The sequence below is a fragment of the Prunus mume genome, linkage group LG6, assembly GCF_029339155.1.
Source record: "Prunus mume cultivar Tortuosa linkage group LG6, ASM2933915v1, whole genome shotgun sequence".
Lineage (NCBI taxonomy): Eukaryota > Viridiplantae > Streptophyta > Magnoliopsida > Rosales > Rosaceae > Prunus > Prunus mume.
Window position 1 is genome coordinate 3,769,184 of NC_142703.1, and position 24,529 is coordinate 3,793,712.

Sequence of the window (24,529 nt, forward strand, 5' to 3'; positions counted from 1 at the left end):
AATAATAGTTAGACAATTATATTATACTATAAACTGTAATACAATTGTGTCACTATATAATTTAGAAAAAAAAAAGTATTTAATTTAAATATTTGCCGATAAATATCAGAATGTTATCTCATGAGATGAGATGTGTAGAGAGGGTAATTTCGTCTACCACCAGGTTGGGGCCGCAGAGAAATATCAATTGTGTCAGGGACAGGGCTGTCATAAAATAAAATAATATTCACCCTTAAAACCAACGACATGTAGCGTTGAGTTTGTTTGTAAGATTGAAAGCCAGGAAACGGCGGGTCGTGTTGTGCACCAATATAAAACTCATTTGCCCCCTCTCTCGAAATTAAACCAACAGCAACAAAGCGCTGCACTATCTGATTTCAGATTTTGAGAGACAAGCAGTTCGGACTTCGGGTTCGGAGGTCTTTAGCTTTAGCAAAGATGATGAAGGTTTTGCGCCTCTTGTCCTCCTCCAGGTACCAACTCTCTTTTATTTCTTTTTCTTTTATCATTTTACCTTGAAAAGAAAAAACCCTTTGTTTATTTTCCTTAAACCCTGAAAATATAGCGTGAAAAATCTACCTTGTCGAGAAACTGAGCTTGAATCGTATGAATTGGCTGCTAAGAAATGAAGGATTTCTTTTTTATCAGTCAGTCAATGTAAATTTCCTGTATATATAGGTGTGTTGGAAATAAAGGTTGAAACTTTGAGTTGCAATGTTTTGTTTTGTCAATATGGGTATGTATATTATTTGTATTATAAAAATACGTTATGTTCAAATTCTGATTTTCAGTGTATGGTATGGTACCCACATTGAACTTTTACTTTGTTCTAACACACCTATAGACTTCCACACTCGCATGAATTGGCCATTTGATTGATTTCGTCTTATTTCCTACTTTACTGTTCATTCGTTACCCTGGGAATTAACAAGAAACAAGATGACCTGAAAAGCTGAAAGTCATCCCTGTTTAGCTGTATAGACACCATCAGCTTCCAATTTTGGAGCATTGTCTTAAAATTGCTGAAACCCGGTTCTTGTAATGGATCCAACCTTTTTGCTATGGTCCGAATTTAAGGTGAAAATGATGTTGTACTTGTTTCTTAAGAAGGTAAATTTTATTAGTTTTTGAATGGTTTTTCATCGAATTGGCTAACTCTAACAACACTTCAAACACTTCCCCATTCCTAGGATTAGTCTCCATAATCTCGTCTCTTAGTATTTTTCTACTTTTCTTTGTTGACAAAAGGAACCAGTTCCCCACTAGAGGAGCTTTATCAATGCATGCTTATACACATAGCACCAGCTTTTCAACTGCCAGTAAGAGTTTTTCTGTTAAAGGTAATTTGTTTAAACAGTCAATTTTAATTTTTATCTCTTACATCTTTCTTTCCTGTTGGATAAAGTTTACTCTGCTTATCTGTGTTCTTTTTTTCTGAACCTGCAGGAACTAGTGCTCATAATGTATTTGCTTCTTTTGATATCTTCAAAGGAAAAGCTGCACTCTCTTTGAATCCTGTTCTCCCAACATTCACCAAATTGGAAGTATGCATCTTTACTTTTTCATTCATAATTTCATTGATCTCCTTCTTATGAAGGAATTCAAGGATGTATCTTCTCATTCATCTCTTTATATATTGTATAGTCTGGAAATCTTGTAGTTAGTCGGCGTGGTGTTGTCATGTTGAAGTTCACTCCTGCCATTGGCGAGCGCAGGTATGACTGGGAAAAGAAGCAGGTAATTTCCATAGCGGTTCTTATTTACACTGTCTTGATTTTGATTTTGTTTACTTTCCAAATAACTAAGTAATCTCAATGACATTTGTTAGGTATTTGCTTTATCAGCAACGGAGGTTGGCTCTCTGATAAGCTTGGGTCCCAAGGATTCTTGTGAATTCTTTCATGATCCCTCAATGAAATCAAGGTTGATTTTCTGACCTGCTACTTTTGCGGAAACATGTGCAACAAGGGTGTTTTCTTTTTTCCTTACCTCATGGAAAGAACTGCATTTTGATAAAACAATTTTCAGAGGGCATCATCTTTTTGTTTCAATGTGAAAACATCAGTTGTTTTTGTATTATTTTCGGGACATAGATAGTACTTGGCTTTAATGAGCAATTCATGTTACAGTAATGCTGGTCAAGTGAGGAAGAGCTTGTCAATTAAGTGTCATGCAGATGGCACTGGCTACTTGGTTTCTTTGAGTAAGTACACTATATCTTCTTGTATTCCCTTGTTTACTTAAGTGAATGTGAAGTTCTTACTAAGTGAATTATCTGCTTGTATTTACATTTTCTGAAAAAATAAAATAAAATTGAGTTTGCGATTTATCAAGTGTTGCTTTAAATTTGAGCAAGTGATTTGAAGTTTCGATGCTTTGAGTAAAAATTCTGTGTGCTTTTAGTTACTGAACCTTGGTCTAAAGTTGTACTTTTGCTTCATTTAGTCATGTGGCTATAGAGATATATGGGATTGATGCTTTCTGCATTTGACATTGTGCCCCCTATTTTTGGTGACAGCTGTTGTGAACAACCTCCTCAAAACCAAAGAGAATTTCATAGTTCCTGTCACAGCTGCTGAATTTGCGGTTATGAAGACTGCTTGCAGTGTATGACATGACTATGAATATAAAGTTTCCTATAACTAGGATAATAATTAGGGATATGCATTTTGATGCCTGTTTTGATTTAATTCTTGTGCTTGTAATAAAAACAAATATTTCTTGTGCAGTTTGCGCTGCCCCACATCATGGGTTGGGATAGGTTGATGAGCAATATGCCGAGTGGTGTAGGAAGGCAACAATCAACTGTAGGAGGGCAACAATCAAATGTAGGAGGGCAACAATCAAAAGTGGTTCCACAACTTTTGGATGAGTGGGATAGATGAAGTCCACCAGTAATCTCATCTATATCAAGCTTAAGGAACTTGGACTTGCAAACTTTTGCTACTAGAACCATGGACTTGAAAGATTGTGTGCTTTAGCATGGACTTATCGTGTATAGTGTATTTTGATCTGTTGCCAAAAGCATATTTGACCTGGTGTAGACATTTTTGGCTTAAGATGCTCAAGTGACTTTTCAGCATGTTATGTATTTAAGATAATACTAGCGGGTTTGAGCTGATTTCTGGGGATGTTTTGCTTGCAGCCTTAGAAATGAAAGGTTCTGATTAATGAATAGGTTTGATTAGTGTCTAATTATACAATGTTATTGCCTATAAATTGGGCCAAGATTAATTATTTTTTGACATTACTTATAAAGGATTACTTATTTTGGGCCAAAATTCGTATACCTTCCTGAAATTCGTATAGCCTCGCGGACATGATTAGACTGTTACTTTGGGGATTTTCCTTTTGATAGTTTATGGGTTATAGTAGCACCAAGCCAATTCTTGTTATACAAACAAATGTAGGTGTTTGGTGCGTGCAGTCTTAAAAAGTGAATCATTAACGTCTTTCTTTTTATGAATTTTATGATTGAAAAATATGATCAAAATGAGTTCCAACTTCCAGGTCTATAAGAGTTGTAATTCCACATTTACACCTCCGTTGGGGGCGGATTTTGCTCTTGTGGAAAAGATATTTGGGATGCATCTTAATTTACCATCTCTATTCTACTGGCAAGCCAGCAGCCGGAGTGATTATAGAATACTACAAGTGGATATTTATTTATATTATTCCTTGAACGGAAAAATAAATAAATTACGTCATTAACCCATATCATCATATCCAGCAGTTGATAAAGAAAGATGGACAAAAAATTGCATGTAAATAAGATAACTTTTTAAACAAATAATGTGTTTATGAAAAATATACAAGTGAAATATTTTAAATGAATTTACATCTTCCACGGAAATTGGTTTTTTTTTTTTTTTTTTGAATAGAAGAGCGATAGTATTTTTATATATTCAGCCTTATGACGTGGGCAGTTGAATTTGTATTGACATGTCATTTCAATGATAAAAATGAAGTCTTCCTAATAAATAAATAAAAAAAAGAAAAACAAAAGAAAGCCTCGAGTGAGTATTTGCTGCTTCGTCCCTCTCCCGCCTTGGACTTGAACGTTGCGCTAAAAACCCTGAGAATATCATCGCCGACAGACAGACAGGCTGACAGCATCCGAAACTGAAAACCCCTTCTTACTTCTTATTTGTAGCCCTTAGCCCACCCACAAGAACACGATAACCAGCTAGAATATGGACACGTGGCAGATCCTCCACATCCCAGACAACCCCCCAATCGCTCCCGACCAACAACCCACAGTGGATGTAATTGCTTCACTCATCGACCCAAAATTTGCTAACACTCTTGTAAGGTGCTGCTTGCCTTCTTCTTCTTCTACTTTTGCTACCATTACTCTGTTTTTGTTTTTGTTTTTCTTTATATTTTCTATTAACATGATGATATTGGTTTGTTTTGTTTTACTGGGCATGTCGTAATTGTGTTTATGCCTTCCAATTCTTTCTCTTTTTGGCGAAATTGATGCGAAAAAGTAATTAAATTTGTGTAGGCGTTTGAATCAAATATCACCACTGGAAAATCTCCGCCACGTGAAGCGGGTGAAGAAGAAATTTGTTGAAGGAGGTCTGTATCTGTCTGCCCTACCTAACTTTGTTATGTATTGTTAAACCCTAAACCCTACCTAACTTTAATTTGTTGAAGATTGTTGATTACCAACTAGCTCTTGGTCTAGTGGTACTTCTTCCAAATGGTGGAAGAGGTCCAAGTTCGAATCCTCTCATCCCCAATTGATCAAAAAAAGAAGAAAAGAAAAAAAAGAAAGAAGATTGGTGATTACAAATAAATGATACTTTTATGCCAAGACGATATTTACCTGACATGGTGACACCACGTTGCTCTTACTATCTTATCTTTACGGTGTTGACTATCAGTTTACCTTACAGGAAAAACTCAACTATCTGTGATCTTATGTCCAGCTTCTGAAAATGGTAATCAGTTGGGGAGCATGCAGAATGATGTACAGGAGCTAATGAATTCCCACAAGTTGAGTCCTTTTATCACAAAAGTGGGTCTTTCTTTTTCCATTTTAATCTTGTTTAATTAGTGCTTCTTATATATATATATATAACTATAAGATACATTTGAGCTACTGTAATATTTGATGTCCTTAGTTGCATAAGGGGATTATTTTAATTATATCAGTATGTAAAAAAAATCCTAATGTTTCTCTTGTTATAAGGTATTAAAATATTGCACTATCAATGATCTTGCATTACACTGATTATTCTCTATAATCTTACTATTGGGGGGAATCATTTTAATTGCATTCTATTGAATTTCGAGATTGTTCTTGGCCTTTGTTTTACTTAATACTTTACTTTCACGCAATTGCACTTAGACCTTGCCTTGTAAATACAATGATGCCCTTTATTAAAAAGTTTTATGATCCCTTCCACATGAACTTACTATCCCATTTTGAATATTGCAATTTGATTTGCATGAGTTTTGTTATTATTTTCTGGAAACCTACTCTTCTTCTGGTAGTCTCCAAACATGCTCTTGTGTTTGTTTACTTTGGCTTTAGACAAGACTGTCATGTTTTATACATGTCAATCAACTCAATTTTAGGTCTGCAAGTATGCTGCATTATCAAAAGAAGAGTGGGAAGAACAATGCAAGCTATGGCCAACATCTTATCATCCACCAACCTAGTAAGCTCTTGTTTTATTTATCCAAGTGTTTTTCCTTTTTAACACTAATTTACTTCTTAGTAATGTCTTTCTTTGTGGACTAGTGAGCTCTATCATTGATGTTCAGGAGTATTTAGTTTTTCCTTTCTAAGTTTAGGGAGATGAGGAGGTAAAAAAATATCTCAGTAAGGATGAACAATAGTCCTAGAATTTGTTCCTGAACATATATGATGGAACAAGGTGATGTGATAGCTTGCCAAAGTGCTATTTACAGTTATATAATTCATGTTGCCTAACATTAATTATATTAATAATATATGACGAAAATGGAACCTGACAATGAGTTATGCTAATGCTGGCAGGAAAAATAAGAAAAAGTATATGCATTTACAAGTGTAAGGTGTCATATTGGATGGTTGTAAATATTCTTTTCTATTTGCACCTTTGCAGTGTGGGTTTTGTTACTTTCTTTTTTTTCCCTGTAGCTGCTGGTTCTGCAATGCTCCAACACATGTCAAATAATTATTTGTTTCATATTATCTTAACTTTTGTTTGTTTGTCCTTTACCTTTTAAATACAGTAATATTGATGGCATTACTGGATTCAGTGAAGAGGACTCACAATCAGTGTTCAGATTCATGAAGTACGCTATTCATTTGGCAAAGTCTAGCGATAATTTGGTAACTATTTTATTTTCTTTGTGTTGCCTCTCTCTCTCTCTCTCTCTATGAATATCTATCTCATATCAGCATTGTGACTTTCAGAAGTACATGTCAACCTTTGCTCATAGGCTTTCAAATATTCAAAATGATGCTAATATTTTGAAAGTATTATTAAGAATCCTAAATGAATTGGGAGGGTCAGGGTGGTGCTATGTATGTTTATCTCTTCTAGCCTTATTATTTATTTATTTTTCAGCCAGCACCCTGTTGTATCCTTGTTAGTGCTGCTCAACACATGTGGATCAGCATCAGTTTGAGTATAAAATTGTCAACAAATGAGGAAATATTGACTTTTCCTTTAATAAAGATGATAAATGATTGTAAAGGAGTTGGTCATAATCTTCATTCTTGAAATTTGTTCGGAGGCACAGGGCTAAGTTTTTTTTAATGGAAACTTCTTTCTGGTAGATATTGGGTTGCAGACAGCAACTTCTTAAAGTTGATGCAAGGCTTAGAATTCTTGATGTAGGATTTATGTTTTCAACACGTCTCCTCACGTGTGGTTCGCCTGAGCCAAACACATGGGTCAATTATGTTGGGTGATTTAGTGCACATGTGGCAAAACTGGGTCTAACACATGGATGGATTGCCTGCTACGCTCTCATGTTAAAGTTATGGCATCCAACCCAGCCAAAGAGTTTATTCTGTGTAATGCAAGGCTTAAATTCTCAATGTAAGATTGACCCTTAATTGAAACCTTCACTCTATCTGCAGGTAGTCAATGCTGCAGTTATAGTGGATCCTTTAGTTAAACAGGTAATCACTACTGCATGTGATCAAACTTGCTCTTCGTATAGTCCCACAAACAAGATCACCCTTGAAACCAGCTGCTGTGAAAAGCTAGAAGCTTTTATTTCCCATAGTGATTCAGATGGAGTATTGAACCATCAAACTGTGCATTCAAATAGTTTTCAAGACAAATCAAAACAATTATGTACCGGTGTATCTTGTTTATATCCTTGGCAATGGGCTGATCAACAATCAGACATGAGTTCGTGTTATTGGCACCCTTTACGTCATGCTGCCATTGTTGCTATTGAATCTTCTGCTGCCAGAGACAGATATCTTTTCCCCAGTTTGGAAAAATCCAAGATAAGTCTTTTGAAATGGACAACATGCAGTCTTCTTCTGCAGGCTCTCCAGCAAAAAGACAAAAGACTAATTCTACAAATGTGAGTTGTTTCTTTGTGCTTCAAATTGAGCCATTTTGGGGAGAGCACTAAATGAGGGTAAGGGAGGGATTGTCTAGTGTCCACTCATTTCCCGTCATTTAGGAGTTCTTTTTTTCTCGGTAGGGTACCTATTGCTCTGAATATGAAACCTGTGATATGTGAAGTATATCATTGTCACACAATCATTAAAACGGTATAACTGTAATTTCACAATAACATTGTCTTTGAACAATCGAAGTTCTTGGGTTGGGTGACTTGTATTCAAATTAATATTTAAGAATCTTATTATCTATTCAGGTTCACAGTGACAACGACAATCTGGACACTAATGGTGAAGGTTCCAGTTCTTTATCAGCCAGGCCTTATCTATGTACAGGTTTTGACATGTACCTTGTTTGGGAGCCGTGCATAATGTAAGTTCATGAGTAGTGTACTCACTAGATTTCTACTGTGTCCCTGAATTTGTTAGTTTTCCTGATAGTAACATTTCTTTGAACTTTTTATGCTTGTGTTGTGTATGGTCCAAATGATAATTATGGTTCCATACTGAAATCCTTGTCTGTAACTTCTTATTATTATTTGTTTCTTTAACTCTTACACTGCCTTTACATGCTTGGTGATAGGAACTTGAACGTAGTTGACATCTTAAATTTTGTTAATCATACTTCTTTCATAATCTCGTAGGTATTCCAAAATCTTGTGAGACTGAAATTTGGACTGTTCATCCTTCATTTCTCTCCTCACTAAGATCTTTCAAAGGTCTGGAAATGTAGGCATGATTTGACATCGTAGCCTTAGGTTATTTCATCTTTTCCATATCTAGGCTTGATCATTTCGGTTCTGTCATCCTGAGCTCCATTGGTAAAATCTATCTTTTTGTTGTCTGTCAAATAAATGCACATTTATATATAATTCGCATTATAAATCTGTGTTGCATCCTCTGTACACACTAGATAATGTGTGGAAAGGATTGTTTTAGAGAAATCTTGCATTGGCTGATACACACTGTATGCAATTGAAATGTCCACTATGAAACTCTCTCTCTCTCTCTCTCTCTCTCTCTCTCTGTGTTTTGAAACTGGAAACCTGAGTTTGTGTTTTTTGTTTTAAACTAGTTTTATTATGTTCAGTTTTCTGATATTATATTCTTATTAAAGGTGTGCAATGGCACTTGTCCATCAGAGAATTAGGCGTATATTCTTTGCTTTCCCAAACCCAAATGCAGGGGCATTGGGTAGTGTTCACAGACTACAAGGGGAAAGAAGCTTAAATCATCACTATGCTGTATTCAGAGTGTTGGTGCCTCAACAAATCCTTAGTGGGGAGGGATGAAACTTCAATTACCAAATGAGTACAAATGAAATGAGAATATTGGTTTGATTGTTCTGCATCAGCTTCATTTGTGGACTAGACTAAGACATTGTTTTACCAGGAAGCCAACTCAACTCAACTCAACTGGTTACTGACTGACTGACTGGTTAGCCATTACCCATTTAGCCAAGAACGCAAGCAATCCAAGGCTTCCATGCTTCAAGCTCAAGAAGATTTCATTTGCCTTAACCACCTCTACCTCTGTGACTCTATTTATCATGCAACGTTTTATCAATTAAGAGGATCATAAGTGCTGCAAACTACATGGGCACATTTATAATTTTGTTCACCATTCAATCTCCAAAGTAGCTATGGTTTGAAAGTAATATCCAAGTTGTTGAAAGAGTTGAAGTGAAAAACAGTGTGATAATATCCAAGTTGTTGAAAGAGTTGAAGTGAAAAACAGTGTGATGCCAACACTCTTATTTTGATAAAGCATGTAGGATCCACAAAGTCCTTTTCAAGAACTGGTTGATTGCAATCTAAGAGCATCTTGCAAAATGTTAAATTCGAATTTGATGGCTTATGTGGCAATTTGACACTTTGGAAAAAATTTAACTCCACTCGAAATGCCGAATATCATATTATTTTATTATATTTTTAGAAGTAAATGAGGCCTATATAATGCATAAAGTTTGAAAAGTTACTCAATGATAGTGGGTCTATAACTAAAATAATATTTGATATCAAGCTTTTTGATATGTTATTTTTGACATCTCTTCTAGCCTTTAAATTCGTATAGGATTTGACTACTCGATTATAGCAATTTTAACCTTCAATTTTTGTCATTTCATGTCCATGTGGCAATTTGACATATCTACTAAAGATGCTCTAAGCAATTTACCTGTTTGTAACAATTGTGTAACACCAACACCTTATTAAGCTTCCTTTTTTTTTTCTTTTAAGGTGAATTGGCTTTCGTTAACATTACTTTTATTAAAGTCTGAGTATATAAACCTTTTCTGTTATCAATTGGGGTTTAGGGATTCAAATGTCTCCCAAAATTGAAAAGACAAATATAATTAGACCAAGAGTTACTTGGGACATTATCACACCTTTATAATGGCAATTGAACTACAATTGCAACTAATCACTTCAGAATGTTTTAATTACCCCGCAACACAATATCATGCATGTTACACTACACGATATCTTTTTTTGTGAGAAGAAATTAATTAGGGAAAAATACAAAAACAACCAGTGACAAAACCCTCCATTTGAAAAATAAAAAACATCCTAGCAATTCCCTAAATTGTAAAAAGAATTTTTATATAGCTGGCTGTTTCCACCCCCAACCAGCCAGCCACCAAAGATGCTGAGAATGATGAACAAATATAAACAAAGCAAGAGAGAGGTTACGCATACAACAATACCTAATAGGATGCTTCAATGCATGATACACTATCCCAAAAGACCAAGAATAATACTGGAATGATTGAAGAACACATCCAAAAATCCCAGCAACTACAAATATTATGTAATTGCAAAGGTCATCGAAACACTCGAACTGAGAAGTTGATAATTTTATAAATCTGAATATACAAAGCATTGGAACTGTAAAACTATACACCAAATTCCTCAACCATCTGTATTTTGAGCACATACCTTCAAATAGATGTAAAGACATCATTGAGAATGTTAATACTTTGCTTCCATATACTTCTTTCAATCTCTCCCTCTTCCTTCTCCCTCTCCACCCCCTTTTCTTCTCTCTCTCCGTAGACCTGTTTCTTGATGACTTATGATTTTCTGCATCTCTAGTCATGATTTCAAGCTCCACTTTAGAAACTGATCAAGTTTGGAATCATATTTATATTACAAGATATTCAACGGATGCACGCAATACCATTACATATCAATAACCATATCACAAACAGTATTACACAAACAGCCGCATCAATGGCAAGGACGATTCGCACTTGGCGACACCACTTCTTTCGAATGCCTTGAGAGCCTGACCTAATCCTCATTGAGCCCAAATCTTTTTGTAATGCAATTGAAGAACCTGCTCCAGCATGGATATTAGAATCTGAATTTGCTGAGTCAATATTGACACCTCTATCCGTAGATTTCCTATGTTCCTCCAACTCAATGTCTCTCATAGCAATAACATGATCTTTCGATTTCTTCTTATCTTGCTTGTTAGGCTTCCCCAATAGAGGGGCTTTTGTAGAAGTGGCAACTTCAGTTTGTCCGTTTGCACCACTTGGTGATGGAGAAAGACCAGCATGAAGTGACAGGGAAGTTTCAGCTGTCCAATTACTACCACTCTGAGAAACATTCTCCAAGGAGGTGATCAAGCGGTGGATAACAGGAACTAACTGTTCTTGTATGCCAACAGAGCTCATACTCGACAAACTTCCCCTGGAACCCTTCCTGGCTACCTTCTTGAATTCGTCTCTCAAATGCTCTAGAAACTGAAGAACACCAGGGTTTCCCAGACTCTCATCAACAATTGTGAAATAAATATGCCCATCTTCAATTAGGAACCCATAAGTCCTTTTGCCCACTGTCTCAAAATACCACCTATGAAAAGGAGGAGTCTTTTCCAAGCACAAAGTAGCCAAGTTCTCAATTTCACCATCTCCACCACTGTATACATAAAGGATCCGATTACCCCTTGATACACAACAGTAGTAAACAGTATTTTGAATCGAACCCATATTATACTCAATTGTAGTCTACAACCAATTCTACTGGTGAACCTCAGTGCCAAGCATAATCAGTACCAACCGAAATGTAATTATGTAAACAACAACTCAGATACAAAATCAAAAGCGTCCAAGAAATACAAGAGCAGTTCTTCAGCTAAGTACTCAAAGTCAAGAATGTAAGTCCACCATGCATTGGTTTTGGCTTTTCAGGACCACCTACAAGAGCAAGAAAAGAAACTAGTCTCAGGACCCTAATCTGTAATCAGAACAAAGAGAAATAGACAATCAATGAAAATACAACAAGATTCCTAACAAACCCATCCACAAAAATTCATCAGTCGTTGCCTTCAGGCTTCAGCACAAGTTAGAAGTCAGGAAATTGAAAGTTTCTAATTAAACAACGACATCGCAAAACCCAAAAAATACATGCTATGAGACCCACGAATCAAACGTACAGTGTAATCAATGAAAGAAAGGGGCCACAAGTTATACCAAATACTAGAGAAAGAAAATCAAAATTTTAGATTGACCCAACTACACAGCTTCAGAAAAACACAAAGATCTAGGGGCAAATATTGAAAATTGAAGGTCAACGACCAGTCTAGTCCTGTTTGGTCTCGATAAATAGTAAGAAGGGAAGAAAAACTCAACTCCCCTCCAACAACTGGTCTGACTTTGGAAGGACTTGTAAGAGAAAATTGCTCTCTCTTTGAACAATTTTCTCATCAACCAAACAGATCGAAAAAAGGTTCATGCCACAGATTTACCTGAAGAAACTCTCCAATAGAAGCCTTGGGCAGGAGCCAAATTATACATGGGAAGACTGGCTCACTGAGGAGAGATAGGTGGTGTCAAAATGGCAAAGCCTCCAAACAAAGCGATTGTTTGCTTCACATGCGATGCGATGCGATGCGAGTAGTACATCTCTATGCTACGTATTCTAGTTGACATTTTGACTGTTCTTTGTTCTAGTTTGGGTCTTCTACTTCAACATACGGACAAAATGGAGGGCTACTAAACACAAACAAAATATGAAGATGCGAAGCGATTGATCGGCAAATATTAGTAGGGCCGGCCATGGGTTGGTTGGGTTGGGTCGGTTTTGGTCATAATTCGTAACTCAATTTTGTATAAAGTGATTTATGGTTTCTTGAATCCAAGACCTGCTTATTATTAGGCCAACTCAATCCAACCTCGTGATTGAATTGGACCTGATTAACTAAAATAAAGCCATTTTTAAGTTTTGGTTCTATCCAATAACAACGTATAAAGCGATTTATAATTTTTTGAACTCAAGACTCACTCATTATTAGGCCAACTCAACCCTCTAATAATCAAATTAGACACTTCGATCGAGTTTACTGGACATTGTGTCGTCCCTTAAACATTTGTGTTACTTAAGGCCATCTCCAACCCAATGTGCTAAAACTCAACCATTGTTGCATTATAACTATACATTTCCTTGAATAAAGTATTGGATTAATTGGATGTTTGTTGTTCCAAAACAAAAATAATAATGTGGGCCCTTGTATTGTTAAAGATTTGAAGTGGTTCTCACGTTCGAAATTCTATGGTTTGGTTTCATTTTTTGTCTGAATTTGGCCCTTTTTTTTTGCCAGTGGTCTGAATTAGGTAGGTGATAAGAATTCTCAGAGATTGGTTTTCCTAATCGCCATTAACGTATCATTGTGAACCTTCTAATTTTCTCACGCTTTCTTGAACCTCTTCGAGCAACCACGACGACATCATTTACACAAGAAGCCAGAAGCACGAAGATCTCTAATATTGGATTGCCCCCAAATTCAACCCCACGGGCCGATCTCCCCTTACATTGCGCTACACCATATCATTCTCCAATCGTGTAGATCGCACGTTCGAAATTCTAGAGTTTGGTTTCATTTTTTGTCTGAAAATTAAGGTTTGTTGTTGTTGAAAAGTTTGAATTAGGGGTTTGGTTTAGAGAAAATGATAAAAAGCTCCCATGAGATGGGAATGGACATCCTCTATTCCTATGTTTAGAAACTGAGAAATGAAGATTAGGAAATTCATTTTCTTCCATTTCCCATGTTTGGGAAATAAGAAGGTCCTACTAGCTAATAAATAGTTAATGAAATGAACAATTTTACTTTCTCAATAGTTGTAAGATAGAACATCCTCTCAAGTCATTAGATAGAATGTTGGAGAACAATCAGTATAAAACCAAATAACTGAATAATAACAAATCGAAATATGCTTTATATGTTTATAATCAAATTAATACAACAGTATAATAAATTACAAAATACTAATTTGGATTAAACTATCACCAAGAGTTATATTAACTGTTTAACACATTTGAATGTCAGATTTTGATTTTATCTAGAAAATGAATTTCTAATTAATTAATAAATAAAAATATATATATATATATATATTCCAAGCCCAAATCATGGCGATGCTCAACTTTGCCTCCACTAGGCTCATACTCTATTTAGTATTTCCAAAATGTTAGTGCTTATAAACCATGAAAGGAAACAACTTCATTCCAATGTGGGATTAAATGCAAGTGTATTTTTCCTATACAAACTCTAACATAGAAGAATTGTCATCGATGTTTATAATACATGTGTTTATTCACAGAGTGTGATAGTCAAAGCAAATTATCACCAAAATTCCTATTTAAGAATTTGTCAATTAATGTGTTAGCGGACGAAGTAACAGTGTAACTTCAAACTAAAACTAAATACTATTTCACTTCGTGTCGTCTTTTTTTTTTTTTTTTTATACATGAGAGCTACATATCTCCATTTATAGAATTTACACTTCATTACACTATACTAAAGATATGTCATGTTACTAGTCACATTTCTTTTTAAAAAGCTGATTTTTAAGCTAAAGACCAAAAAAAAGGTGATTCAAAGAAAAAAGTAGTAAAATAGTGTTTGTTGTAAAAGCGTGGATGTTGTTCAATTGGACCTAGAAGAAGACTCTTGTTAGGCCATCCCCAATGGGGAGACTTAATTGGCCCAAAAAACTTTTTTATTACGTGTCATTATTTTGTAGGTTAAAAATAACAAAAAGTGGTATGCCGTTGCATTAGAGTGTTTAAAGAGCTCCACCTCCCTGGAGCTCAAAAATATAGAAGCCAAATGTGGGATCCCCAATGGAAGAGTTTTTCGGGCCCTATATCATAAAACTTGCTGGAGCTATATACGGACTCGCATAGAGCCTTAGAGCATTCACAATGGGCTCCCTAAACCATCTCCTTAGACAAATTTTAGGGAGGAATGATAAAAATGCAACTCCAATCACGCTTCCTATCCACCTCTAAAATAGAGAGTCCTCTAGGAGCTCCTAAATTTGAGGAGAGAGAAAGGACTCCTAGTGGCTCCCTATAATTTAATGCTGCTTTATTTAATGAGTATTTCAAACCTTTATTTAATGATAACTATTTTTTATTTTATTTTTTAATAGAAATGGACCAATCAAAAAAGAGTTATAGCATTTATGACTCTCCAAATTATGGAGTATGGTTGGAGTTGAAATTTTTTAGAGAGCTCATAAAATAGTTTTCTTATATTCTTAACCAAATTTTAGCTAAGAAATAGAGAGCGTCATTGTGGATGCTCTTAGAGCCCAAGTAGGCTCACTGTTTTCTGGCATCCCTAATTGTATGTTATGTTCCAACACTCCTGTTTTTTTTTTCTTCCCTTTATGTTCGCTGTTTCCTTCATCTTTTTTTCCCGTTTGTTTTTTCAAAGTCTGTTTTTCTAATCTTATCCAAATTTCCATTTTTTTAGTAGAAATGTTCATTAAAATAAAATAACATAACATAAATATACATTAAAATAAAATAATTTAACAACCATAAAATTATTGCTAACAACTGTAATGCACCAGAAAGATGATTATCAGAAGAAAAGGCCTTGCAAGATACTAGTTGCATGACTCATACAACACTCTCATGGCTCATGCCAAGTAAATAGTAACCCTTCATTACAATCAAATCTTAATTCTCAAACTCCACTAATCACCACATAAAAGTGGGTATTATTCATAATATTCGTTGGGAAAATGAGAATTGGATGCCTGTCAGATTCAGGCAAGGGTTATCACCTACAAGCAACCAAACGTTCTCATCAAGGCAAGACCGACAAAAGATCAATAGGAAAACCCTTCATCAAAGCTTTTCTTTTCCCATCTGAAAACACCAATGCACTTGTTTGTAAATTATACAGGAACTCCATCGATTGTTCTTAGCAACTCCTTGCTGATGAGCAAGCCTTCATCTTCTAGGATGTTAATATCAAAATTTCTTGAATGTTTCAGTTTGGCTGCTTCTTGCCTTTCTATAGAAGAATTCGACCAAATACTTTCTCAAAATATGGCAGTTTAGAAGCTTTTACACTAACCGCTGTGTCTCACATGGATACTATACTAGTATGCAGAATTCTTGATAGTACTGTCAGCTTTGATGCCTCAATTCAACTCAAGCTGTGTGGATAGACAGACAGAGAACCAAAGAGATGTCATTGGCTGAAAATTCATCATATCGTATAAAATTAGCATACAGGAATTTAGAGATCTGTGAGGTCAGCTGTTCAAGGAGACTATTTGGATGATCCAGAAAAGTCGTTTAGGAGTTTAATGGCTAAACCCAGATTTTTTTTACCTAGTGCTCTTCCTAAAGCTCTGGTGGAAGCGACCCCATTGAATAAATTCAAATTTGGAGATACAACAGATTAATTACTCTAGTACTTTCTGTACTACTTGAAAGTGCAAATGATAGGCATTTGTTAAACAAATTCACAAATGAGAATTAAGACAAGAAGTTGTGTCTCATAACTCAAAGGTAATGAATAAAACATACGAAAAGGCAATCCAGTGGAAATGTGATAATCAAATTATGATAATTGCATTTATATAATAGCAAAAGAAAAACTTCTTTAACAAATTCTTTTGAAAATGGGGGCCAAAAATGTGAGGGAAAAAAGAATCAGCTAAGCTAATGATAAAAAATAACAAATTACCAGAAGATCCACGAGTATGCTCATGCAACTCAGTTGCATTTCCTACATCCCTCAATTCTCGCTTACAATCAATCCATTGAGAACTTCTTGGATCTTCTTCGGAACTGTGTAGGACAGTTCTAGGTTCCTTATTCCTCAACCCGGACTCTGTAGCTTCTGTTTCTTCACACGCTTGAGGCATCTGTGGAAGGGGTGTTACAAAATTATTCTCTGCAACAGAAGATTCATGACTCGACTCCACCAGTACATCAGGCGATTCATTTTGAGATTTATGAGACGAAAGGAGGGATAAGCGGCAGAGTGGACAGGTGCTGTGGGTGGAAAGCCAGCTATCAATGCAATCAATATGAAATGTATGGGCACAGGCTGGTATTTGTTGAAGCCTATCCTCTGCTTGATAGTCACCCAGGCATACTGAGCATCTGCAGAAAAACAAAACATGCCTCTTTGGTTGAGAGAATGCTAAAAGTTCTAAGGATTTATTTTCATCTAAAAAGAACACACCATCATGGAAATAATTTTGAAATTATATAGTAAACTATTAGCTGTACTTTGTGCTAAATAAAAATTTATGGACATTAAGACGTGTTAGTTTTAATTTAATATGATTTTGAGAAATTCAACCATATTTGTTTGAAACAATAAGGCTATGTCTGAAACAATTACTGATTTCAATATTCACCAAAACAATCACTCAGATTTTATGGCATGAATTGATTCTTTTGACAATTTTTTTTAATAATAGCTCCAATAATTTATTTATCCAACTTTTTGTATCTCATCCTGTCATCAAACTTGTATTAGGTTGGATGGTCATCTTGTCTTACTCCTGGTCTCTCTGTGTGGAACAAAACGAGATTATCTAGAAGAAAAATAATATACATCTTCTGGCCTCAACATACAAAGGATTGGTGATCCCACTAAATAGAAAGAAACCCAATCCTTTGTATACATGGAAGTATTAATTTTTGTTTTGTTTTGTTTTTTTCTTTTTGTGGCCAATAAATAGAAATAAACCCAGATTGATCACTGACATAGAACGTTTGAAAGAAAAACAAAGCTAATACACTTAAGCAGTCATTGCAGTCCAATTACAGAAAACAAAAGCATCATGATTAACTTAAAAATATCAAACACAGAGGCAAAATTGACAGAAAAGAAGGAAAGGCCCACTCACTGTGTATCTCTGACGGAGAAGCTCTCCTTATATACAATAATGGGTAGCATCTCTCTCAGTTCTTTTTTCAAGCCCAATTCAACCTGCAGGTAAACCATTTTAACATAAAAAAATGATATGAGCCCAAAATGCAAACAGATAAACAAACAGTGAAACAGACGGACAGAGAAAATAAATAATTCTTACAGTGGCAGTGTCGTTGTTAATCTGTGGAGAAGTTGTCATTCTAAGAGATGACCAATTGACCCGTCGAGGGCGAAGATAGAACAAGTAGAAGACGAAGAGGAGGATGAAAGTGAAGAAGATTGGTACACAGAACACGAAGAACTGGTAAAGCTTGAATGGACCTGAAGGACTTTCTTTTGACTTACTAGAAGAGTCTGACGAGTTTAAGCAACATCTCGGATATACATGATTATAAGACATCACCTCAAATCCCCTACTACAGGCTACAAAAATGAAATTAATTAGATAAATTTGAGAGTCTTGTCCTGAAAATAAGATCTCAATGAACAGAATCCAGTGAGCAATGAACTGAGAGAGGGGAAGTGTGGTTTGAAGACACACTTCTTCAACGGCTCAAATCTAAAGGAGATTCCATATTATTGACAAATGATTGAGAAAAATGTAAAAGTTTTGAAGAAGACCCAGACGAGAGAATTTGAGACAAGATTTGTTTGATGAAAAGCAGTAGCATATACCACTAAGATGAAAAGATTTAGAAGCAAGCACAGAGAGAGAGAGAGAGAGAGAGAGAGAGAGAGAAGCAAAGAAGATTGTAGTCGGAAGAAGTGGTATATAAATTATAATTATAATAAAGTGAAGTAAAAAAGAAGAGTTGGGTGCGGGAATGAGGATCATGAGATGAGACGATGACATTCTGAGTAGATCACAGATGCCATGCCAACTTGCCCAAGAACTGCACGTGTTATCACCATACCCCAAGCCAAGGCTAGTGCTCCTGCCCTGTCAAACAACTTCACTCATCTCATCAATTTTAGCCGTTGGATTCATTAATTAAATAGCCTTTTTTTTTCAATGCGGATTAAATAGTCATTACGTGCCTATTTGGCTTATTATGGGCGATAAGTGATTTTTAAAAAAATTGGGAAGCCTAGCCTGTTTAAAATTATGAGAAAATCACTCATTGTTAAAAATTGATGTGATAGAAAACTATAAGGAAAAATAGATAATGAGGTGCTTTCATTTTCTAATTATGTGAGAATCAGTTTCAAAGATGAGATGAGTTTAATGATTATGTATGAATATTTTCTGATTATATGGCAATCAGTACCAACAACACTTTTAACAAAAAGTTTACCAAACGCCAAATTACTTTATCTCACATATGATTTCTCTCACAGCAAATCTGACGGCGATTATTTTCACAGCACATCAATGCCAAACTGGCCCTATGTGATGTCCAATAGTGATTAAATAAAAAATTTCAATTATTTTGCATTTAGCTGATTTCACAACTACATCTTGATTCGAATATAATGTTTAAATAATTTCATATTTAAACACCATAATATCTTGATAGTGTATGTATAGGAAACCCTCTGCCTTAAGGCTTGTGTTTAAAAAAAAAAAATAATGTTTAATTCTTTTTTCAAAAACATGAAAGAGGACACCTGACAGACAGCGTTAAATAAATTTGAGCACAAAATGGAAAACCTCAATCAATCTTTTTCCTATCCATTTCTAGAATAGCCTAAAAAACCCAATGAAAATATCATTATATATCATGATAACAACCTAAGGTTTTTGAAGTTTCGATAATATAGGATAGAGCATTTGCCAGAAGGTCAAGTCAATTACACTGTAAAAATAATAAACTCAAGCAACTTTCTTCCCTCTGATAAACAACCAATTAAAAAACACAGACAAAAGACAAAAGGAAGAATAAGAACCAGACACTACGTGATCGTGATTTCATCTCCTATCAGCTCCATTACATTTCATCATGAACCAAAAAATCAGGAATAAAATCAATCGTCATTATTGTAATCAATCACAAGCCAAGCTCTGACTTATATAAAATGTTAGGGGAGAATAAACATCCACCTTTCAGAACTTATACCTACCTGCAAACAGAATCCACAGTGGAAAAAACTATATTATACATTGTGTTGTGACCAAAGCATATGTTCTCTCACATTCTCATGCTTGAGAAAAACACTGGTTTAGACATATCCAACATGCCAATATAAAATCATTTACATCCATTAACCACAAAGTGGACGAAAGAATTGTGACTACTATTGCTGACCTGCCAAAACCATACACCTAAACACAACATGAGTGCGAGGCACCAACTTCTTCATTCACTGAGTCTTTGGTTTTTGAATCTTCACATAAGGGAAGAACCCCATTAAGTGGACTACTGCTGGATTCCATCCCAATTGCTCAGCACGACAGAACATTAAAAATGTGTTTGCAAAATAAGAATTAAACCCCATAAAGACGTGCCACAAAGCATGACCTTGTGGGTTAAAGTACCAGCCACAGACTTCCCTGCACAAGACGCGATCCAAAAGCCAACAAAGAACCCCTAGGGATATGGTGCCCAGATACAACTTTGCAAGCCACTTGGCATTTACATCGTTTGTGTGGATGTAGTACTTGTACATTCGAGGAATGCAGAGAAGACAGAGTATCACATAGTGTACCTTAAAGCCAATTCTAAATTGTACAAGCGAATGGAATACAGCAAATACAGCACCATATAGAAACAAGAAGGTGGGCATTGTGCTACGATAGTGCCAATCCGGTGAGTAAAGGATGTAGATATATAAAAGCATTTCCCATACCATTGGTGTTTCATCACCTTGCTGCTGCCTGGAAACATATAGAAATATCTCAATTATTTCAGATCGAGTAGTAGAAAAACTAATCAGAACAATTTAAGTCGCATACACACACACACAAGCTAATTTTGACCAACCAGTGCAACATGGCTGATGGGGCCTACAGCTCACTAATATCAGGTGTTTAATTGTAGGGGTTTATCAACAAACAGATAGAACTATGAGGTAACAGAATTATATTCATATTGACATAGACAACCACAGATTAATAAGCATTAACATAAGTTTTCAGGCCTTATGAAATCTTTTGGCAGTGTGGAATCAAACATCATCGTTTGCTTCAAAGATCTTTTTCATACTCCAACATTACATTATGTAAGTGGTTTATGCATATATTTGCCCCTCCCATATAACAATTCCTCTGAATAAAATAGAAAAAGAGAAAAGGAAAAAAAAAGCTAGTAAGAAAGAAAGAAAGAAGTGGTTGTGCTAGTAAGAGAAAACAACGTCTATAGGCAATAAGACAAAAAATTTGCAGAACAATATCAAATATTATCATCAAGAACTTTATCGCAATTCACCAGTGTCTCATCAAAGGTTTGCAGAACACTACTGAATTTCTATATATCAAGGCCAAATTATCAGTTCGAAGCTTCTGATTTTTTTTTTCACAACAATCACATACACAGCTACCATGCCCCTCTGATGCTCTCAAGCCTTTATACTAGACCATCTCATCTTGTCATTCACTCAAATACACCCGATGCATCTTAAGAACTCAAAATTACATCATATTTCATCTACTGCAGCTGCTCAATTGCAACTGGAAAAGATAGCACATAAGCACTGTGTTGACTGGCACATAAGTGAACCCTGCCATCAGTGATCCACAAAATACCTACATCTATGCAAGCTTTAAAGGAACTAGTGTAGACATCTTCATACCATATCGAAACAATGCCAGAAATGCATCACTGCAAACAACAAGCAGCCCAAATTAATATCAAGGCACAACCTTTGCAACCTCAACCACCACATTACCACCCTATCCTAACCACATTGCTGCCATACCTCAGCTACACCTACACTGCCTTGGGCCATCAAGAGATCAAACCACGATCCAGTTACTAATCAGGCTCAGATAGTATATCCCACTAGATATATGACAACACTACTTGGCAAGCCAAATTCGAATATCCCCTTCTTCATATTACTTTACTTCTTTTCAATTCAGACAGTAAAAGAACTGCAAGTGTACCTTTCGTAAAGGAATTTGAAGTTGAGGAATAACATAAGGACCCATTCATTTTTTTATGAAGATAACTAAAATAACCATCATAAGCATGTCACATGTGCACACGCATTACAATACAAAACAAGATAAAAGGTTGTGATTCATCTATTTCCCAGTGAATCCATCAATAAAAGGTCTGCCAGCATTGAGATCAGAGAGAGGACATTGAGCAAGAACACTGAAGCAGCTGTTGTTTATGGAAAAATAGAAATAAAAAGAATAGAAAAGACGCAGTAGAAAAGGAATACTTACAGACGCTGCAAAGTGGCATGGTAAAGCATGCTCCCAATAGCAAGTATCATATTAGAGATGTGAAGAACGCTAAATCTCTTCTCAAAGCGTTGCCTCAAAGCATTGATAAGGCCAATGAGTGCCAACAAGATGCCGGGGATATTCGATATAGTGTTGAAGAACTCGGCAATGTAAGAAGAGTAGACATAATTTTGCTCACACCAATCTTTGGATGTGACAGGACCCCAAAAGCTGGATAAGCCATCTGCCATAATTCGATAAGTATTTACTCAACGTTCACCAGGATGATCTTGTGGAGTTCATAAAACCTGCGATCATGCCATTTTTAAAAGGTGATCGAAAACAAAAAACAAAAAACTTCCAAAAAGTCAACGAACAAGTGCTTACTTTACTAGTTATAAAATAACCAACAGTAAACTCAGGAAAAAAACATGATTATCCACACTTAAATTTAGTAAGAGTTACATCTTCTCTTGTCAAATACTCTGAGAATAAAAAAAAATTGCAACTGAAAGTTGAAACTAGGCAGTGATGTCTCTAATATTACAAGGGGAGAAGAAGAGAAAGAAGGAAGAAAGGAAGGAAGGAATGGATACCTGGAAGGAATTAGGCAGTGAGAGTGAGAGTAACTTGTATATGCCGCCACACATTCAACAACATCCAGGTAATAAGAAGAATAATAACAAAATCACCACTTCCTCTTCTTTATGCTGCTCCTCACGGTGGTGGTGCCGCCAGAGAGAGAGGCAACTGCAACTGCAACTGCAACACTCGGATGTAAAATTAGGGATTGGAATTGGTTGAGGAATTTTGAAAGCGACTCGGCTTGGCTTGGCTTCGTTGTGACGTTGTATTTGTATTGTAAATTGGAGGGATGGGAATGGGATGGGATCTGCTTTGCTTTTAGACCGCGTTAGGTTCGCGTGGATCGTAGGCTCACATGGCAAACACTAACTGCCAAAAGGAAAAAGGCGCACGCGGAAATCCATTTTCCGGTTTCACGCAATAACTCAACTCAATTGATTTGTGGATGGAGAGTGTAACTTTGTTTTAATGTTGTAGTCTTGCCGACATGAGTTTAGCCAAATTGGCTATAATGGATATATTCTCCACTCTACATTTGAATTCGAATATCTTTCCCTCTAATAAATTATAAGGATCTATTTAATTCTAGATGTATTCAATTCAGACTTTTTAAACTCTATTAGTTACATTTTCATCCATTAACTCCAAAAATAGTTGCAGAGGTCCTTCAATTATGTATCGTGCAGCAACGGCTCCAAGATTTTAGAGGCCCTGTGCCAAAACAACAAGAGAGCCTCCTAAAATAAAGTTTTCAACGAATTTTTTAAAAAAAGAATCAAACTATATAATCAAAGTCTTGTGATTATCAAATTACTAATTATCAATAACCAATAAAAAATGATAATATACAAAATATGAGAATTTGAGAGAGAGAGAGAGAGAGAGTTGAGTGGTTAGAGTTGTATGTTAGAGATCTCTTATATGGATACATCCAGTTGGTAAAAAAGGATACCTCCAGTTGGAAAAAAAATTGCATACAAAGTTGTATGTTAGAGATCTCTTATATGGATCTAGATTCTCTGCTATGATTTTCTCTGCCATGATCTGCTTGACTTTTGTTCTCCATACGCCACCTCATTAAAATTTAATTTAAGAGATTTAAAAGTTGACACATTATCTTAAATTAAAAAAGGAAAAAAACTATAACCCCCATGTCTCTACCCCACAATCTTACCTTTCTTTTCCTCAAACCTCTGTAATCATAATCCTTTATCTTTTCCCTATCAAAAGAAAAAACAACAACTTCTCTTCCCATATCCACTGTTTGATAAGTGTGATTCCAAAGAAAATATTCCTTTATACTGACTTTCAACCTTTGTTAAAAGAATAATATCATTTCCAAGGCTAGATGGGTTATGGGTCTAATTTTTAGTCTTAAAATGGCTTTGGATAAAGGTGTTAATAGGCTCATCGTTGAAATGGACTCAGCTCTTGGTGTTCAACTTATCCAGCAAACTATTGCATATCGTTTCCATTCTCTTGCTGGTTTACTGCATAACTGCTATACTCTTTGAAGACAGTTTGAGAACTATCATATTCAACATATCCCCAAGGAGAAGAATTACCTTGCTGTATGTTTTGCAAGATGGAGTTACAGTACGGATTTGGGCATTTGATTTTTTGAAAATGCCCCATTGTGGGCTAGTGATGTGTTGGTTGATGACTTGCTAAGGGCCTCTCGTGGCTCGTCAGATCTAAGGATGACAAAAATTCCCCGGGGACGGATCCCCGACCCTAACGGGGGAGAATTTCGGGCCAAAAGGGTATCGGGTATGGGGATTTCCGAACTTGAATAATCCCTACAGGTATGGGAGGGGATGGTATTGGCGTCCCCA

General features: G+C 35.7%; 5 protein-coding genes across 5 annotated transcripts; 2 read left to right on the forward strand and 3 right to left on the reverse strand.

Annotated features, from left to right (window-relative positions):
* The first annotated feature begins 314 nt into the window (after nt 1–314).
* Nucleotides 315–3,195, forward strand: ATWHY2 (WHIRLY 2). Its single transcript, XM_008239597.2, has 8 exons — nt 315–473; nt 1,249–1,340; nt 1,447–1,544; nt 1,645–1,737; nt 1,829–1,923; nt 2,130–2,203; nt 2,519–2,607; nt 2,730–3,195. The coding sequence occupies exons 1-8, from the start codon at nt 439–441 to the stop codon at nt 2,883–2,885; spliced, it is 732 nt and encodes a 243-aa protein (XP_008237819.2). The 5' UTR covers nt 315–438; the 3' UTR covers nt 2,886–3,195.
* Nucleotides 3,196–3,974: 779 nt separating this feature from the next.
* Nucleotides 3,975–9,272, forward strand: EMB2820 (Cytidine/deoxycytidylate deaminase family protein). Its single transcript, XM_008239596.2, is given in 9 exon segments — nt 3,975–4,312; nt 4,508–4,581; nt 4,935–5,023; nt 5,587–5,669; nt 6,229–6,328; nt 7,085–7,445; nt 7,448–7,542; nt 7,840–7,955; nt 8,700–9,272. Coding segments are annotated over 9 exon segments (1,212 nt in total). The 5' UTR covers nt 3,975–4,193; the 3' UTR covers nt 8,875–9,272.
* A 1,096-nt stretch (nt 9,273–10,368) lies between these two features.
* LOC103336546 (phytolongin Phyl1.1) lies at nt 10,369–12,675 on the reverse strand. The gene is made up of 2 exons (XM_008239600.2): nt 12,335–12,675; nt 10,369–11,783 (listed from the first exon to the last, which is right to left on the reverse strand). The coding sequence occupies exon 2, from the start codon at nt 11,574–11,576 to the stop codon at nt 10,740–10,742; it is 837 nt and encodes a 278-aa protein (XP_008237822.2). The 5' UTR covers nt 11,577–11,783; nt 12,335–12,675; the 3' UTR covers nt 10,369–10,739.
* A 2,779-nt stretch (nt 12,676–15,454) lies between these two features.
* On the reverse strand, nt 15,455–18,676 carry LOC103336547 (E3 ubiquitin-protein ligase ATL59). The gene is made up of 4 exons (XM_008239602.3): nt 17,940–18,676; nt 17,754–17,836; nt 16,577–16,998; nt 15,455–16,040 (listed from the first exon to the last, which is right to left on the reverse strand). Exons 1-4 carry the CDS (start codon nt 18,177–18,179, stop codon nt 16,036–16,038), a joined length of 750 nt encoding a protein of 249 aa, XP_008237824.2. The 5' UTR covers nt 18,180–18,676; the 3' UTR covers nt 15,455–16,035.
* A 1,056-nt stretch (nt 18,677–19,732) lies between these two features.
* On the reverse strand, nt 19,733–23,130 carry LOC103336548 (alkaline ceramidase-like). Its single transcript, XM_008239603.3, has 3 exons — nt 22,706–23,130; nt 22,110–22,417; nt 19,733–20,594 (listed from the first exon to the last, which is right to left on the reverse strand). The coding sequence occupies exons 2-3, from the start codon at nt 22,358–22,360 to the stop codon at nt 20,081–20,083; spliced, it is 765 nt and encodes a 254-aa protein (XP_008237825.1). The 5' UTR covers nt 22,361–22,417; nt 22,706–23,130; the 3' UTR covers nt 19,733–20,080.
* Between the last annotated feature and the right edge of the window lie 1,399 nt (nt 23,131–24,529).

Bases quoted from the DNA above. Each gene is read 5' to 3' on its own strand.
- ATWHY2 (XM_008239597.2), top strand. From the start codon at position 439: ATGATGAAGGTTTTGCGCCTCTTGTCCTCCTCCAG. The intron at 1,341-1,446 runs GTAATTTGTTTA...CTGAACCTGCAG, and splicing joins TAAGAGTTTTTCTGTTAAAG to GAACTAGTGCTCATAATGTA. The intron at 1,738-1,828 runs GTAATTTCCATA...GACATTTGTTAG, and splicing joins ATGACTGGGAAAAGAAGCAG to GTATTTGCTTTATCAGCAAC.
- LOC103336546 (XM_008239600.2), bottom strand. From the start codon at position 11,576: ATGGGTTCGATTCAAAATACTGTTTACTACTGTTGTGTATCAAGGGGT.
- LOC103336547 (XM_008239602.3), bottom strand. From the start codon at position 18,179: ATGTCTTATAATCATGTATATCCGAGATGTTGCTTAAACTCGTCAGAC. The intron at 17,837-17,939 runs GTAAGAATTATT...GTTTACCTGCAG, and splicing joins TTAACAACGACACTGCCACT to GTTGAATTGGGCTTGAAAAA. The intron at 16,999-17,753 runs GTGAGTGGGCCT...GTTTTTCTGCAG, and splicing joins TTCTCCGTCAGAGATACACA to ATGCTCAGTATGCCTGGGTG.
- LOC103336548 (XM_008239603.3), bottom strand. From the start codon at position 22,360: ATGGCAGATGGCTTATCCAGCTTTTGGGGTCCTGTCACATCCAAAGAT. The intron at 20,595-22,109 runs GTAAGTATTCCT...ATATGTTTCCAG, and splicing joins CATGCCACTTTGCAGCGTCT to GCAGCAGCAAGGTGATGAAA.